This window comes from Cetorhinus maximus, chromosome 15, assembly GCF_964194155.1.
Source record: "Cetorhinus maximus chromosome 15, sCetMax3.hap1.1, whole genome shotgun sequence".
Classification (NCBI taxonomy): Eukaryota; Metazoa; Chordata; class Chondrichthyes; order Lamniformes; family Cetorhinidae; genus Cetorhinus; species Cetorhinus maximus.
The window spans coordinates 88,381,789-88,398,884 of NC_135893.1; the positions used below are offsets into that span (position 1 = coordinate 88,381,789).

A 17,096-nucleotide genomic window follows, 5' to 3' on the forward strand; every position below is an offset into this window, starting at 1 on the left:
GCTGCTCCGTTAACTAAGATCATGGCTAATCTTGTACCTCAAGTCCACCTTCCTGCATTATCTCCATGTCACTTAATACCTTTATTACAGAAAAATCTATTTTTTTTATTTATTCATTCACGGGACGTGGGTATCGCTGGATAGGCCAGCATTTATTGCCCATCCCTAATTGCCCTTGGGAAGATAGTGGTGAGTTGCTGCCTTGAACCACTGCAGGAACACCCACAGTGCTGTTAGGAAGGGAGTTCCTGGATTTTGATCCAGTGACAGTGAAGGAATGGTGATATATTTCCAAATTAGAATCGTGTGTGGCTTAGAGGGGAATTTGCAGGTGGTAGTGTTCCCATGCAAAGGTCCACGTCCTTTTAGTTTGTAGAGGTCATGGGTTTAGAAGGTGCTGTCGAAGAAGTCTTGGTGAGTTGCAACAGTGCATCCTGTGGATCGGACACACTGCTGCCATTGTGTGTCAGTGGTGGAGGGAGTGAATGTTGAAGATGGTGAATGAGGTGCCAATCAGGCGGGCTGCTTTGTCGTGGCTGGTGTTGAGTTTCTTGAGTGTTGGAGCTGCATTCATCCAGGCAAGTGGAGAGTATTCCATCACATTCCTGACTTGTACCTTGTAGGTCAGGTTTTGTGGAGTCAGGAGGTGAGTTATCGCCACAAAATTCCCATCTTCTAACTTGCTCTTGTAGCCACAGCTTTTATATCACTGGTGCAGTTCATTTTCTGGTCAATGATAACCCCCAGGATTTTGATGTTGGGTGGTTCACTGATGGAAATGCCATTGAATGTCATGGGGAGATGATTCTCTCTTGGAGATGGTCATTGCCTGGCACTTGTGTGGTGTGGATGTTACTTGCCACTTATCAGCCCAAGCGCTCTGTCTTGACCTCTGTCTTGAATATGCTCAATGACTGAGCGTCCATAGCTCTCCTGGGTAGAGAATTCCAAAGATTCACAATCCCTTGAGTGGAGAAATTTCTCCTCATCTCAGTCCTAAATGACTGACCCCTTATTCTGACACTATGACTCCCCAAATAGGGGAAACATCCTCCCAGCATCTGCCCAACGAAGGCTTTTAAGAATTGTATATGTTTCAATTAGATCACCTCTCATTCTTCTGAAATCTAGAAAATGTAGGCCTAATCTACTCAACCTTTCCTCATGGGATATTTTCCTCATTCCAGGAATCAGTCTAATGCATCTTTGTTGCACACTTTCGAAGGCAAGTATTTTGCTCCTTCAGTCTCCTTCTTAGGCAGTTCCTCGGAGTCGAGGATGACTTGCTTCCGCACTAAAAATGAGTTCACACGTAACTGGAGTCCAATGTGCGACCTACAGTCTCTGTCACAGGTGGGGCAGACTGTGGTAGGGGCAATGGGTGGGTGGGGAGCCCGGGTTGTGTCTCCTTTTGCTGTTGACGCTTGGCTTCAGCTAGCCCTTGGTGATGAGACTCGAAGTGTCCAGCTCCTTCCTGGATGCATTCCCTCCACTTCGGGCAGTCTTGGGCCAGGGATTCCCAGATGTTGGTGGGGATGTTGCACTTCCTCAAGAAGGCTTTGAGGGTGTCCTTGAAGCCTTTCCTCTCCCCTCCTGGGGCTCGTTTGCTGTGTCGAAGCTCTAAGTAGAGCACTTGTTTTGGGAGTCTTGTGTCAGGCATGCGGACAATGTGGCTCGCCCAACAGAGCTGATCGAGCATGGTCAATGCTTCGACGCTGGGGGGATGTTGGCCTGAATGAGAACACTGACATTGGTGCGCCTATCCTGCCAGTGGATTTGCAGGATCTTGCAGAGGCAGGGCTGGTGGTTCTTCTCCAGAGTTTTGAGGTGCCTGCTGTACGCAGTCCACATCTCTGAGCCATATAGGAGGGCGGGTTTCACTACTGCTGTGTAGACCATGAGCTTGGTGTCGGGTTTGAGACCCTGGTCTTCAAACACGCTCTTCCTCAGGAGGCCGAAGGCTGTGCTGGCACACTGAAGGCGTTGTTGAACCTTGTCGTTGATGACTGCCCTTGTTGACAATAGGCTCTCAAGGTGTGGAAAGTGGTCCACATTATCCAAGGCCTCTTTGTGGATTTTGATAACCAGGGGGCAGTACGGTGTGGAGGGGGAAGGTTGGTAGAGGACCTTTGTCTTGTGGATGTTTAGTGTAAGGCCCATGCTCTCGTACGCCTCGGTGAAGGTGTTGACAATGGCTTGGAGCTCGGCCTCAAAGTGTGCGCAGACACAAGCGTCGTCTGCATACTGTAGTTCAATGACATAGGATGGGACGACCTTGGATCTGGCCTGCAGGTGGAGATGGTTAAACAGGTCCCAGTTTGTTCTGTAGTTGAGCTCCACTTTAGTGGGGAGTTGCTGGGGGTGAGATGGAGCATTGTGGCAAGGAAGATAGAGAAGAGCGTCGGTGCGATAACACAGTCTTGCTTGACCCTGGTCCGAACGTGGATTGGGTCTGTGGTGGATCTGTTGGTCAGGATCATGGCTTGCATGTCATCGTGTAGCAGGCGGAAGATGGTGTCAAACTTTTGGGGGCAGCCGGAATGGAGAAGGATGCTCCATAATCCTTCACGGTTAACGGTGTTGAAGGCTTTTGTGAGGTCAAAGAAGGCCATATACAAGGGTTGGTGCTGTTCCCTGCATTTCTCTTGCAGTTGCCGTGCAGTGAAGATCATGTTTGTTGTGCCTCTTAGTGGGCGGAATCTGCATTGCGACTCTGGGAGGAGTTCTTCAGCCACAGGGTGAAGGCAATTGAGGAGGATTCTTGCGACGACCTTCCCTGTGGCTGACAGCAGGGAGATTCCTCTATAGCTACCGCAAACGGACTTGTGACCTTTCTTGAAGATAGTCACGATTACGGCACCTCTGAGATCTCCTGGCATGCTCTCCTCATTCCCGATAAGGGAGATGAGGGCATGTATTTGCGTCAGTAGTGCTTCTCTGCCGTGCTCTAGTGCTTTGGTGGGGATTCCATCTACTTCTGATGCCTTGATGCCTTGCTGTCAAATGGCCTTTTCTACCTCGTGCCAGGTTAGGGTTGTGCTGAGCTGGTGGCAGGTAGTATGCTGCAGGATGGGGTCGAGGATGCTCACATTGAAGACAGTCTCTGTGAAGAAGATCTTTGAAGTGCTCCTTCCAGTGGGCACTGACTGCCTCTCTGTCCTTGATGAGCACCTCTCCGTTCTTGGCCAGCAGTGGAGTTGGGGCCTTGGGTGCTTGGGCCGTAGGTGGTCTTGACTGCGCTGAAGAAAACTCGCACGTCATGGTTGTCAGCTAACTGTTGATGGGTGAAGAAAGTGGAGGAGATCTATCTGTTCTTTAGGTTGCGGGTTTTTTTGCTAGACCTCAGCCTTCAGCCGCCTGTAGAGCTGCTTTTTTGCTCTCAAGTTGGCTTGCTGTTTTAGGTTCAGAAATGCATTGCGCTTGCAGTTTATCATCTCCTGGATCTCCTGGTCATTCTCATCGAACCAATCTTGGTGTTTCCTGGTCGAGTGGACCAAGCATCTCTTCGTAGGTGTTGATTATGGAGGCCTTGAGGGCAGACCAGGTGCTGTGGACACTGTATCTCAGGGTCACTGGGAGTCACCAAGTTGGCAGTGAGGTGCTGGCTAAGTAGGGTTCTCTTATCAGGATCCTTGAGTGCCTCAGTGTTGATTTTCCTGAAGCATTGTTTCTGTTGTCATTGCTGCTTTGGGGCTACATTGGTGCTGATGACAGATCAAATTAGGCGGTGATCTGTCCAGCAGTCGTCAGCTCCTGTCATGGCGTGGGTATACGCATGTCCTTGCGGTCCCTCACTCAGATAGTGACGTAGTCGAGCAGGTGCCAGTGCTTGTAGCGAGGATGTTGCCATGTAGCCTTGTACTTGTCTCTCTGATGAACAAGGTGTTGGTTGACAAGGCCATGTCCTAGGCATTTTGTCAGGAGCAGGGTACCATTGGTGTTGGATTTCCTTACCCCCTCTCTGCCGATTACATCTCCCCAGAGGTCCATGTCTTTCCCAACTCTGGTGCTGAAGTTGCCAAGGAGGATCAGCTTATCGCCCGCTGGGACTCGGGTCATGGATCGTTTGAGGCTGGAGTAAAGTTTCTCTTTGGACCCGTTTTGGGGCGTACGTGCTGAGGACCATAGCGCATTGGTTCTGGGCTAGGGTGAAGTGAAGGGTCATGAGGCGCTCGTTTATTCCACAAGGGGTGCCTTTGAGATGGCCAATTAGTTGGTTTTTAATGGCGCAGCCAACCCTGTGGAGGCGGCGATCTTCTACTGGTTTACCTTTCCAGAAGAAGGTGTAACCGCCATCTTTCCCTTGAGCTAGCCTTCCCCAGCCTACTGGGTCTCACTTAGAACGGCGATGCCAATGCCGAAACGTCTGAGCTCCCGGGCAACGATAGCATTACGCTGTCCTGGTCTGTCGCTGTTGGGGTTGTCCAAGAGGGTCCTTACATTCCAAGTGCTGAACTTAATTTTAAGGGGGTGGAAGAATCCTGTGCATGAGTTCTTTTAACGTGGGGTGGCTGTTGCACACCAGCTACCACACCGGCTTGGTGGAACAAGGCCTTGGTCCAGTGGCAAGGTGATCTGAGACAACTGGAGACCAGGTACCACTCTATGGGCTTAGGACATACAGACACACATACTCCTACTGTCCTCTTTTCTCCTTCCTACAGGACCTTTCTCCCTGGGTGTCATAAAGAGCAGTGGCGGCCTTGCGATCTCACTATTGGCCTGTGCTGTGCCGCTCCGGGCAGTAACCACCAGGTGGTGATTCCTGTGTCAGGGTCCTCAAGACGGTGGTTGAAATGTTGCAGGCCTGAAGGATTCTCTCTTGGTTCACTGGAGACAATGGAAGTTGGGAGTTTCTGGCTGTTTCAGATGAAATTGTGGCTGAGCTCTTGGTCTCCATCTCACTGCGGCATATTCGCCTATCTCAGCCGCTGCACCGACCGTTGCTCCCCACCGCTCCAGCTGCTCCTCCGGCCATTCCCGGAGCCACTCCCACCTGTGTGTTAATCTCATAGGTGCCCACTGCTGAATTGGCTTTCTGGAGCGAGGGAGCCTGGCGCCAGAATGCGAGTGAAGAGCTGGACATGAGTTGCAGGAGATCCCACTGTCGGAGCTCCTTAAGTAATAAGATCAAAACTCACCAAAGTCATATATAGTTGTAGTAAGAGCTTCTGTTATCTGCACTCTAATTATTCACCTTCCCAAACTGTGTGTCAAGTATATGGGGGGGATGAGGGTGTGAAGGAATAGAAGGAGAAAAGCTTAATTTTACAGTCTCTTAACTCCGATCTTTTCCTGTCTGATATAACCAACACCCTCGGCCTCCCAATCCAGGCTATTACAGTGCCAGACATACAAGACCAAATTCCGAGGCCATTTGAATACCCTCCTGTTTCCAGTGTCCTCCAGAGATGCTCCTTCCATTATGGTTTGTAATGGCGGCCCCAACCTATTAACTGGTTTTCCAGAATTCTAAACAGTTTTTTCCAAACTAATCCAACTTGTTAGCATTCAATTGAGCTTTATTTTTCAATTCTTCTAATGGGTCAAGAATCACTTCCATTGCATGCCTCTTCAAGTTGATCCCAATTGGAAAACTGGGTTTATTTTAATTTAATGTGTTTTCGAATTGAATAAGTCTATCCAGTGTGAACAAAGTGGGCTTAATTGCACTTCTGTAATAAGGAATTTAAAATTTGTAACTGCTCTGCTCATATATTTATAGAAAGATTTTTCTTCACTTTCCTGATTAAAGAAACTTTTTTTTAATATCAGTAACAAGATGGGAAATATTATTGCAGTGCAGTGAAATGATTTATAGTGAGAGTTTTTTGGTAACTGTATTGCTTGAATGTTGGCAATAGACTTGCATTAGAGTTCCAGTATTGAGTGAAATTTTGCAGTTTTCTTGAGAATTCCTCTACCCAGAAGCAACCAAGTCTCCTGTTAAAATAGTCAAACTGGCTGCACTTTAATCTATTAGCTCATTAAGTTGACAGGTATAAGTGTCAGTGGCATGAAATGTTTTTCTACTCTTTGCATCCAGGATCAGCATCTAACTGTTCCATGTCAAGTATAGCATAGAACTGATGCAGCACAAAGATCCTTGTTGCAATGGTTACAATAAGGAAATCTTGTCTCCCACACTTCAGAAGCTGTACTTTATTTTAAACAGTCCTTGCCGAATTCTGTACCCAAGATGACAATTATCCCAATTGTAGTAACCTGGTTATTAAATTTGATGTAATCTTGTGTTACAGTTCCAAATCCCCCTCCTCAATGATGGATATGAATGCACACACCAACAGTTTGCTGATCAAGCTAATTATCTTTCTTGACACGTAAATGGTAGCCAAAGTTTATTTACCGAAGATCTGTTTCTAAACTGTAAATACAACTTGTTATGCACTCTTGCTTGAAACTTTGTTAACCCTCAAACATGTATGCTGTTGGGATGCTTTTTGGTCTTGGGTCTTTCGTCTTGGACACTTGGGACTGCTTCAAAAAGCAGGCGCTTTTTGAAAGAGCAGCATCTTTTAACCCCATTTCATTTGACACCTTCACAGCTGACTGAGATAGAAGACTTTCATTCCATTAATTTTGACCAACTTCAAGCTCTGGGCTTCCTGATCTTAACTAGTATATCAGTCAGTCCCTTTGTACACTTCTCGAGCGGAGCACTATGAACTACTACCTATTAGTTTTAATGGCTTGGAATTTGCGGTCAGCAGTAAAGGAATGGTGCTCGCTGTTCCTCTCACTGACAGCTGCCCAAAAATATTTTGCAAGCTTTAGAGCACAGACTTTTAATCCAGCTTCTGATCCAGCATGACACTGTCTACAGGACATCTGGTAGCATCTGTGAGCAGGGCACAAAGCAGCAATGCTTTTCAGATTTAAATTTCCTCTTTGAGATATACAAAGTCTAAACCAGAAAATATAAAGCAGGAAGAATAAATTAGGTTTTAATCATAGACAAAAAGCAAAAAAAGATTGGAAAGAAAGATGTGATTGCGAGAGATAACCGATGGGTAGGCAAAGTGGAAAAAAATCTACTAAAAATTTCCAACCCTAGCTTCTGAAGGAATGGCATATTTCTAAAATGAAATTTTCAGGGCCAGAGAGGTCATTTGCAGTACATATCACGCCATTAAAAGTTTATTTACTCCTGAATGCACCAACTCAAACCTTTTCCTAGCGTGTTTATTGGGCAAGTACCTCAACTTCACACAGTTGCATGTATTTCAAAGCCAAGTCTATTGGAGAGGTTCTATCATAGCACAGCCTGTGGTGGAGCAGGGTAACTTGGACCACAGCTTCCAGATTTCAGCATTTAACTGAACATGTGCATTCTTCTGAAGTTGCTATCCAATTTACTCCATAATAAGTGACGACTGACAACCTCAATGTTGTTGTTAATGAAAAATGAAGGCCAAATGCTGGCATTATGAGCAATAATTGAATGATTTTGGATTTTGTTTGTGGCCTTTGTAGAAATGCAGTCAAAGTAATTTTACAGTTTGCATCAATTAGTTCTTATATGCAAGCTGCCTATGCTGTTTGTAGATGAGGAGAAAAATAATCTGTGTATGCTATGAAATCTGAAATAAGAGAAAATTCTAGAAGTGAATGTGCAGCATCACCTGAAAAAGAAAGGGCAGGTTAACATTTGAGGTTATATATCTTCCATCAAAATATGTCTCTTTTCGGATGTTGATGGATTTCTGTGTTTGGAACATTTTGCCATCATTGTTAAATTGGCAAATAGCCAGCATATCATACCAGATAATCTACTCCCTGGGCAGAGGAGCCAAGTAACATCTTTGTTTTATATTGTATTTGAGCTGACATTGTTGGCAGGTTTCTTCCTTATTATTTGGTTTCCGTGCTGGTCTCTACTTTTCTGGTGTTTATTTTCTGTCTTTGTTGCTCAGCTTCCAATAAAGCTGTTTCTATTAAAGAGCAACATTCTTCTGTCACATCTTCCAGTCAACCCTCCCCACCTACATACTATTTGGTTGACTGTATTCTTTATCATTTTGATACTGCAACCTTTTTAGCTTGAGATAATTTCACATTTCACTCAACTTACAATGAGCATGTTCCTTTTAGCTTTCTTTCCCCTAGGCTTTTCTATCATGAACAGAAACCATCTCCTCTAACTTAGATAATATAGGGTGGATGTTCAACAAGCATTTGCAATCTGGTAAGATTGTGAAGTTAAGCACCCAATACACACTATGTCTACAGTTGGTTGCAACACGGAGGTAAAAGTCTCCTGTTTTGTGTGCTGCTGGTTGAAGGATGTGTGGAGGTTTTGAGCCTATATCTGTGCACTTGAAATGATTATGTTCTGCCATGTCTCAAAACAAAAGCTTGACTTGGGCATACATTAGTTTCCAATAGGAGCTTTTAGTGAGCGATCGTGTAGATCCTAAGAACTACCTTAAACAGTGTATTATCGATGGCTGTCCCTGGTGCAGACAGGTAATTGTTCATTCTGTCACCTGTATCCTGAAATTGGTATTTTCAAAATCTTGCATCTGAGGACTTTGCTCATTGTGACGCAGACTGATACACATCAGTAACAGAGCACCTGAGAATGTGACAATGTGCATTTGATAAATAACATTTGATAGTTAATTTAATTAGCTACTGGTATAACTCCACCGCCATCAAAAAATGTTCAAAGATGTTTCATAGCCTGAGATTCATCTAAAATATTCCTGTTGTCAAGTAGCCAGACCATGCAGATAATGTTGCACTTGTTTTATTACAGATTCAAATCTGATAGTTTCCATATCTTTAGATAGTGTATTATTTCAAAACTAGGGCATGTTCCAGACAAGTTTTGTGCATGATCCATGCATTGCCACAGGGCAGGAGCTGAGTAGGGGTTTAAATGAAACTGCTTACCTCTAGCTGAATTCATATTCAGTTTCTTTGGAGGCACTTTTTAACCTGCTAGGGGTGGGTGGAAGTTTTTATTTCAAAATAACAAAATTGTCAGATTGGCACTGTTTATATTGTAGGTTTATAGTTTGGTCAGAGCAATTCAGAATTCACAGCCATTGTGTAAGGTGAGCAACTGATAAGATCTTAGAGAACTGACAGCTTTATCACAGATGTGAGTTTACTTTGTTGAGCTTAGCCGTGCTCCTAAATGGAACCGGATACCTCCACAACCACTCAGAATGAAATCTGTGGTCATTTGTTATACAAAAAGGTATTTTACATAGTTGAGCAAATTATGAATTAAGTAAAATAAACGTTCTTTCTTTAATGGTTTCTATAACTCAGTGTCCTCAATTAACTGCAAGACATATAAAACTAACTGGACAACATTGATTTTAGTTTTCTAAAATTTCATTTCGAAGTAACCATTATGCACAATGTGTTTATCTAGTTTTCAAGTATTCTCAAAACATCTCTGTTTGATAAGTACCATTCTAGTGGAATTGCTTCCTGAGGCTGCCTGCACTCTGTTTTGTAGGTCCTGTACTTGGGGAATCACTGTGTGAAGTTCTTCCAGTCTTGAAAACCTGCCTTCAGCCCAACAGAGATCCCGAGATGCGCTTAAAAGTCTTCACTGTGTTGTCAAAATTATTGCTAAATGCCAATGAAACTCTGAACTCTCAAGGGTAGGTGCACTGCAGATGGGTTAAGTTCAAGATGCTAAATTTCTCTGAGTAAGAATCTATCATTGTTAACATCTTTTGATACTTTACATTTTAAGGTCAATAAAAGAAAATTTAAATGTCTGATCAATCCTTATTAGCTCTGTGATGGAGAGACTCTTGCTTGCCTTTGTTTGATGACACTATGTCTCCTTATTGGTTAGTTGGAAAAAGCAAAGCGAATGTTAAGAGAAAGGGCAATAGAAGGCATTCATATCTTCTGATTGTGGGTGACATGAAGACTCTGTTCTTCATCTAAATACAGATCTTTGCTTCAGGACTTGCATGCAACCCGTCAGAGATTTTGATCATTTAGGAAATTCCATAGTGCTATTTTCTTGGAAGGTGATGATGTGCCATTAAGCAAATAGATGCATTTCTTGAGGAAAAAAATCTTGTATGCTGGGAATAGGCACCTCAAATTTTCAAAGCTTTCAATTAATTGGTGTGTGACGGTGTGGAGCTAATTACTGAAATGCAAAGGATAAGTTGAGGCCTATGAGGTACTATTTCACTTCAAGTGGTTTGCTCCTTATTGATTTTATGTACGGTTTTGTTTCATCGTGCCTGCTAGCTGTGGTGGACACGAGATACAGCAGGTTTCTGAGTGCTTTATTTGAAATAACTGTAGAAAAATCATTATTGGAGATGAACCAGACCCTGGGACAGATTAGACTTCATCACCGCAGGATGGTTTCAACTTTTCTGTAGAATTTTACAGACTTATGATGCAGGTGGCATGTGCACAACTTCTCTGTCATGGCTAAGGGCCACACTCTCTCGAATTCTTTGTCTTGAATGAACGCTAATGGTGCTGGATATTTCTTGGCCATGCAGACTGCCAGACTCCCAAGTACTCATCATATGATTTCTAAGTGGCCCACCCACTTGTTCTGTTTTCTCTCTCATTTTGTTTTTTTTTCCCCCTGTTTTACATGATTGGCCTTAAATAAAAAGCATTTTTGTTTTTCTTCCTTGTGCAAATCCTATTGGAAAAACTGTATAAAGCCAAACGAACATTGTGCTTTGATGTGGACATTTTACCTATCAACAGTCTATCTGAACAATGCAAACACAAAGACAAAACTGGAAATGGGTCATTGAATGCAGACCACCTTGTAGAGTTGCATTAGTCAGTTCAGGTTGCATTATTAACCGGATTAAAATCAACATTTCCTTCTCTGGGTAATCCAACATCAATCACATGAGATGTATTTAATTATATTGTAAGAAATTACTTTTAATTACGTGCTATTTTGGATGGAACTTGAATGAGCTGTAGTTTTGGCAGCAGTTAAGGTCATTTTAACAATTGCAATAAGGGAGCGCCATCTTCTGGACTGTGCACACTATAACACAGATATAAGTAATTTTTGTCTCAGCTGCCCTAAAAGTCAAGCTTATTGAGGTTAACAGGCAGGTTTCTGCTGTACCATTCACTAATGGAAGATTCAAGTTTGGCATTCTAAGCGAATTTTTCTGACGCAGATTTATACATTATTGATGAGGTGTATCAAAATACAAATTGGCATGTTACATGGTATTGCTGACATCTTAATTTCTCCATATTTATGGTGTCTGCCTTGCTTCACTCAAAATATAAGTGGAATGTGCAGAGAAAGAAGAAAAATTAATTAAAGGGAAAAATGTGCTGGGGAAGGAGAGACAAAAATCAGTACCTTATGAGCCCCCGCCATCTCCCGAATCTGGTCTACGACCTTAAATGCCAAGCCATTCAATCAGTTCATTTTACCTTTCTCTGTTTTGCCTTTTTTGTTGCAGACATTGCAGGGGTAGTTGCAGTTCTGCATTTTTTTAAATTAAAGATTGCATTGATATCTATTCGTCAGCATGATTTGGGCACATTAGTGCAGTCGCATGTGCTTTAAAACCAGGATCCATCATTTTTTTTTAACCTCTTGTTAATATTTGCTCTCCAACATGAGAAGTTATTTTTGTGCGCAGTATTTAATATTTTTCACTTGTATGTACACTTCTGTTCTAATTTGAAGTACTTTGGAATTTTGGAAGTTTTTTATTGGATTTTGTTGCATTCGCTGCAGCTGTGCCTTCTCTGTTGCCTCTGGCTAGAAGTGTTCTGCCTCCCCCTTTATCACGGGTGCACTTAATGTAAAATCTGTGCACCTTTCCAATAGAGGAGGCTTCAGCTGTTATCTGCCATCCAGGCAGAGTTGGGAAATGCCCAAACAAAGAAATCATTCAGGGCGGCCAACAAATCCAGCTATTTGGACCACAGTCCTCCAACTAAGCATCAAAGGCTCAGCCTTCAATGGCACATTGAAATAAAAAAAAAGGGTAAAGTTAAATTTAAGGTAAAGCAAGCTAAGTCAACAACCAAGTTTTGAACTACCCGAACCTTACTCTCTGCGCCACGCCTATCTTGTTGAAGGCAGCAGACTGCCAGCTCCTTTATGTTAAGCAACCAAGCTCATGTAGAAATTATTCTGTAACCCAGTGGTTTTCAAGCTTTATTTTACCTGAATGCAGGAGCCCCTCCCCAAAAATAACCACGCACCTTGTGTGTCGCCTTCTCCCCAGCCTATTTTCCTGAATAAAGTGGCAGCTACCAAAAGAAAAACAATTCTACTATTGCAGATAACATTTTTTATTATTATGTAGCAGAAGTTACCTATTGATAAATCAGTGCAGAAATTTGATGCCTAACTTTCAGGCAGAAATCACCTAGTTTTGTTTAAAAGGGAATCACTAGAACTGCCCCATGAAATCTTCAGCTCAGGAAAGCATCATGTACCCCAGTATCTGGGGTTTGTGGTCCATGTTCATAGGTCACTTTGCTGCTTGTCCAGTTTCTTCGCCAAAGTTCTTCAATGCGTTGTCACCCCCCCAGATCCATTCCCATATTTCCCAGAACTCTGTCTTTGAGTCCTGCAAAGGTTTGCACCCCTGCTGCAGTACAAGAACAGCTCTTAGCAAAATCATTAATGTTATTCTATGTGACTATGACAAAGGTAAACTTTCCGTCCTCAACCTTCTTGACCTGTCTACAAGCTTTGATACATTTGACGGCACCATCCTCCTCCAACCCCTCTCCAGTCATCCAGCTGGGTAGGCATGCTCTTGCCTGGTTCCATTCTTATTTATCTAATCATAGAGAAAGAATCACTTGCAATGGCTTCTTTCTGCTCCTGTGCCTTTATCTCTAGTATTCTCCTCCTCCTTTCTCATATACGTGCTGCTGCTCGGCGACATCATCCAAAAGCACAGCGATAGTTTTCACATGTACACTGATAACACCCAGTTCTATCTCACCGCCATCTCTTTTGACTCCTCCACTGTTGCTAAATTATCAGATTGCTTATCCGACATCAGTGCTGGATGAGCAGAAATTTCCTCCTGTTGAATAGTGGGAAGACTGAAGCCATATTTTTGTCCATCGCCCCAAACTCTGTTCCCTAGCTACCAAGTCCATTCCTCACCCTAGCAACAGTCTGAGATTACACAAGTCTGTTCGCAATCTTGGTGTCTCATTTGACTTAAAATAAACTTCAGAAGTGGGTTTGTTCGCTGATGATTGCACAGTGTTCAACACCATTCGTGACTCCTCAGATACTGAAGCAGCCCATGTCCAAATGCAGCACGACCTGGACAATATCCAGGTTTGGGCTGACAAGTGGCAAATAACATTCGCGCCACACAAGTGTCAGGCAATGAGCATCTCCAACAAAAGAGAATCCAACCATCACCCCTTGACGTTCAATGGCATTACCATCACTGAATCCCCCACTATCAACATCCTGGGGGTTACCATTGACCAGAAACTGAACTGGACTAGCCATATAAATACTGTGGCCACAAGAGCAGGTCAGAGGCTAGGAATTGTGCAACGTGTAACTCACCTCCTGACTCTCCAAAGCCTCTCCACCATCTACAAGGCACAAATCAGGAGTGTGATGGAATACTCCCCACTTGCCTGGATGAGTGCAGCTCCCACAACACTCAAGAAGCTTGACACCGTCCGGGACAAAGCAGCCCGCTTGATTGGCACCACATCCACAAACATTCACTCCCTCCACCACCGACGCACAGTAGCAGCAGTGTGTACCATCTACAAGATGCACTGCAGGAATTCACCAAGGCTCCTTAGACAGCACCTTCCAAACCCACGACCACTACCACCTAGAAGTACAAGGTCAGCAGATAGATGGGAACACCACCGCCTGGAGGTTCCCCTCCAAGTAACTCACCATCCTGACTTGGAAATATATCGCCGTTCCTTCTGTTGCTGGGTCAAAATTCTGGAACTCCCTTCCCTACGCCACATGGTCTGCAGCGGTTCAAGAAAGCAGCTCATCACCACCTTCTCAAGGGCAACTAGGAATAGGCAATAAATGCTGGCCCAGCCAGCGAAGCCCACATCCTGTGAATGAATGAATTTTTTTTTTAAAATACCCCATCCGCACCATTACTAACACTGCCTATTTCTACCTCCATAACTTTGATCATCTCAGCTCATCTGCTGCTGAAACCCTCATTCATGCCTTCATTACCTCTAGACTTGACTATTCCAACATACACCTGCTGGTCTCCCACATTCTCCTCTCTGTAAACTTGCAGCTATCTAAAACTCAAATCATAGCTCATGCCAATTCCCATTCACCTATCACCCATTTGCACACTGGACCTACATTGGCTTCCTGCCAAACGATGGCTTAATTTTATAATTCTCATCCTTATTTTCAAATCGTTCCATGGCATTGACCCACCCTATATCTGTAATCTCTTCCAACCCCACAACCCTCTGAAGTCTGCGTTCCTCTAATTCTGGTCGCTTGAGCACCCCCCCCCTGATTTTAACACTTGGTGGATTGTAATAACTCTACACCCATCCCTACCACCATTCTGGTGGTTTATGCTCTGACCGGACTTCTCCTTTCACACTCAGTTGTTTCACTGCCTCAGTTTCTTCTAGGCCAAAAAAAACCTCCTAGGTTTTAATAAGATTTTTTTTCAATATTCAGTGATCCCTGCGAACTCCCAGTCTTTTGTTTTTTGGCTGTGTCCATTGTTGTGCTAACCTTGTGGCTGCAAATTGAGAAATAATAGGACAAATTTAAACTGTAAATTATTTGACAAAAGCAAAATCCTGGGGATGCTGGAAATCTGAAATTAAAAATGGAAAATTGGAGAAAACCCTCAGCAGGTCAGACAGCATCTGTGTACAGAAAAAGACTTAGGGCAGAATTTTGCCCTTGATGGGCGGGCGGGCGGGCCCCACCAGCTCAGTGGCGGGCGGGCAGCCGATCGCCTCCGCCGAAATGGGCCCATCCGCCATTTTGAGTGGGCGGGCCACCCGACGGGAAGCGCTATGCGCTTCCTGTGTGGGGGTGGGGGGGGATTTCCCAACTGTCAAAGTGTGCTCTCTCCCTGGGACTAAGTGCTGTCTCAGGGAGAGCGCTGAAAGTGCTATAAACTTAAAAAATAGAAAAATAAAAAAATTACTAACTTGTCCCCCTCATGCGACAATGTCACACGAGATGGGACATGTTAATAAATATCCCATAAAGTTTATTAAAGTTTTTTAAAACAGACATGAAACCTCATCCCGCCAGTGGATGAGGTTTCATGTTTTTTCAGAAGCCCGCTTCCAACTCGCCGACGGAAAAATTCTGGCCTTAATGTTTCAGGTTGGTGACCTTTCATCAGAAAGGTAATGAAAGGTCAGCAATCTGAAATATTAACTCTTTTTTTCATCTCCGCAGATGCTGCCTGAAATGTGGAGTGCTTCCAGAATTTTTTGTTTCTAAATTATTTAAGTCTCTGTTGTGACTCAAGCAATACAGACATGTCTTGATAAAATTGCTATAGAGTAGATTGATTGCAAGCTGAGACAGCTACATCTAATTGCAAAGAACCTACTAAGTGTGAAACAAAAAGGAAGCCATTTGGCTCTTCAAGTTTAATCTTTGCACTGACTATACAGAATTTTATCGGTTGTGGAATTGACCCATTGTATCTCGAGAAGAAAGGTTCTACAAAGTTACTCCCTACCAACCACAGCTTCCAGCCATGACTATTTGCTTTCCTTGTCCAGATGAGTCAGTATTCCCAGCAGCTCAGGGAGCAGCATTTGCTGATTTCTGCATGTACTTAATCATATAACCCTCAATCGGGTTCCCAGCCAAAATGTCCTCAAAAGTTTAAAACGTTTAGATCAGTGCAGGAATAGATACAAGAGAAGTTAAATAACATTAACTTTGCATCCTGCAGATCAAATGGGAAATATTGTGTCCCTAGGTCTTCCCTTGAGTGTGGGGGAAAACCCACAATTTTTACATATGTGGAATAAGGTTCCAAATGTACCACCACAGGCTAGCATATTCTGCTGTACAGATGCAGAGTTCTGAGTGGACCCTTGAATGCATCTACAAAGAACTTGAGGGACAGTAAGTTAACAAGTGAAGCAGACACTCCATAGAGTGCATGCCGTGTTAACTTAAGGTTATTACAACTATGCAGCTCTTCCTTGAGGCTTTCCCAGTCTAGTTGATGCTCTGTAACTGCAAAGCTGCAAGAAGAAGTATTTTTGTTGAGTTTCCATCTCAGTAAAGAGGCTTCAGGCCAATCTACATCCAACAACCTCCTCTGAAAACTCTGCTTACATTTTGACAGCTGTGACAACTTGCACCACAGCAGCTGAGACAATCCAAAACATTCTAAAACAATCAATGACATTCTAAACAAAACAACCCACAAGTTAATTTGCCCTATCTCTCAATGTTACAGATTCTTTAAAAAAAATTCTAGGATTCAGATCTGGATTTGTATCTTCACCAAAAACTAATCAGCTCTACCTTGGGCCATACCATATCTATGTGTCAAGTTTTGTTGAAATCTCTGCATTCGTTGAGAGATTTTTTTACGCACCAACAAGGCCAAAAACATTAACTCTGACCACCTTCAATGGTGGAGGTTATTAGAGGGAATGTGAAATTAAAGCTATAACGCTTTGTTTTTTTTTGTGGCAAGGGAATCAAAGGTTATCGGGGTTAGATGGGAATGTGAAAATCAAAACACTAGCAGATCAGCCATGATCTTATTGAATGGCGGAACAGGCTCGAGGGGCCAAATGGTCCACTCCTGTTCCTATTTCTTATGTTCTTATGGTTCTAATCACTGAAATTAAACATATAGGCTGTCATAATCGAGTTGCAAATTGGGAAGCTCTTTCCCTTTGTCTGTATTCACATATAAGCAACAGCCACTTAGCAAGATATTAAATGACAATTGGTTCCAGAGGAATTGGTACTCCACGACAGAGTAACTTGCTTCAGGAGAGGGGAATGGGAGTACATTGAGGAGGAGGAAAAAGAGCCCTTCAGTTTAAAATCCTGAATGCTGTGAGGCTTGCTTTGGCATTGATAATTTGTGAAATTCTCG

The 17,096-nt window shown here is 43.4% G+C and overlaps 1 protein-coding gene across 2 annotated transcripts in view; it reads left to right on the top strand.

Annotated features, from left to right (window-relative positions):
- The window catches only part of dnaaf5 (dynein axonemal assembly factor 5), a 103,483-nt gene that overhangs the window by 67,113 nt on the left and 19,274 nt on the right, over nt 1-17,096 (top strand). For both annotated transcript variants that reach the window (XM_078558885.1, XM_078558886.1), the window contains exon 9: nt 9,494-9,641. In XM_078558885.1, coding sequence (XP_078415011.1) covers nt 9,494-9,641 — 148 coding nt within the window. The remainder of the gene's footprint in view (nt 1-9,493; nt 9,642-17,096) is intronic.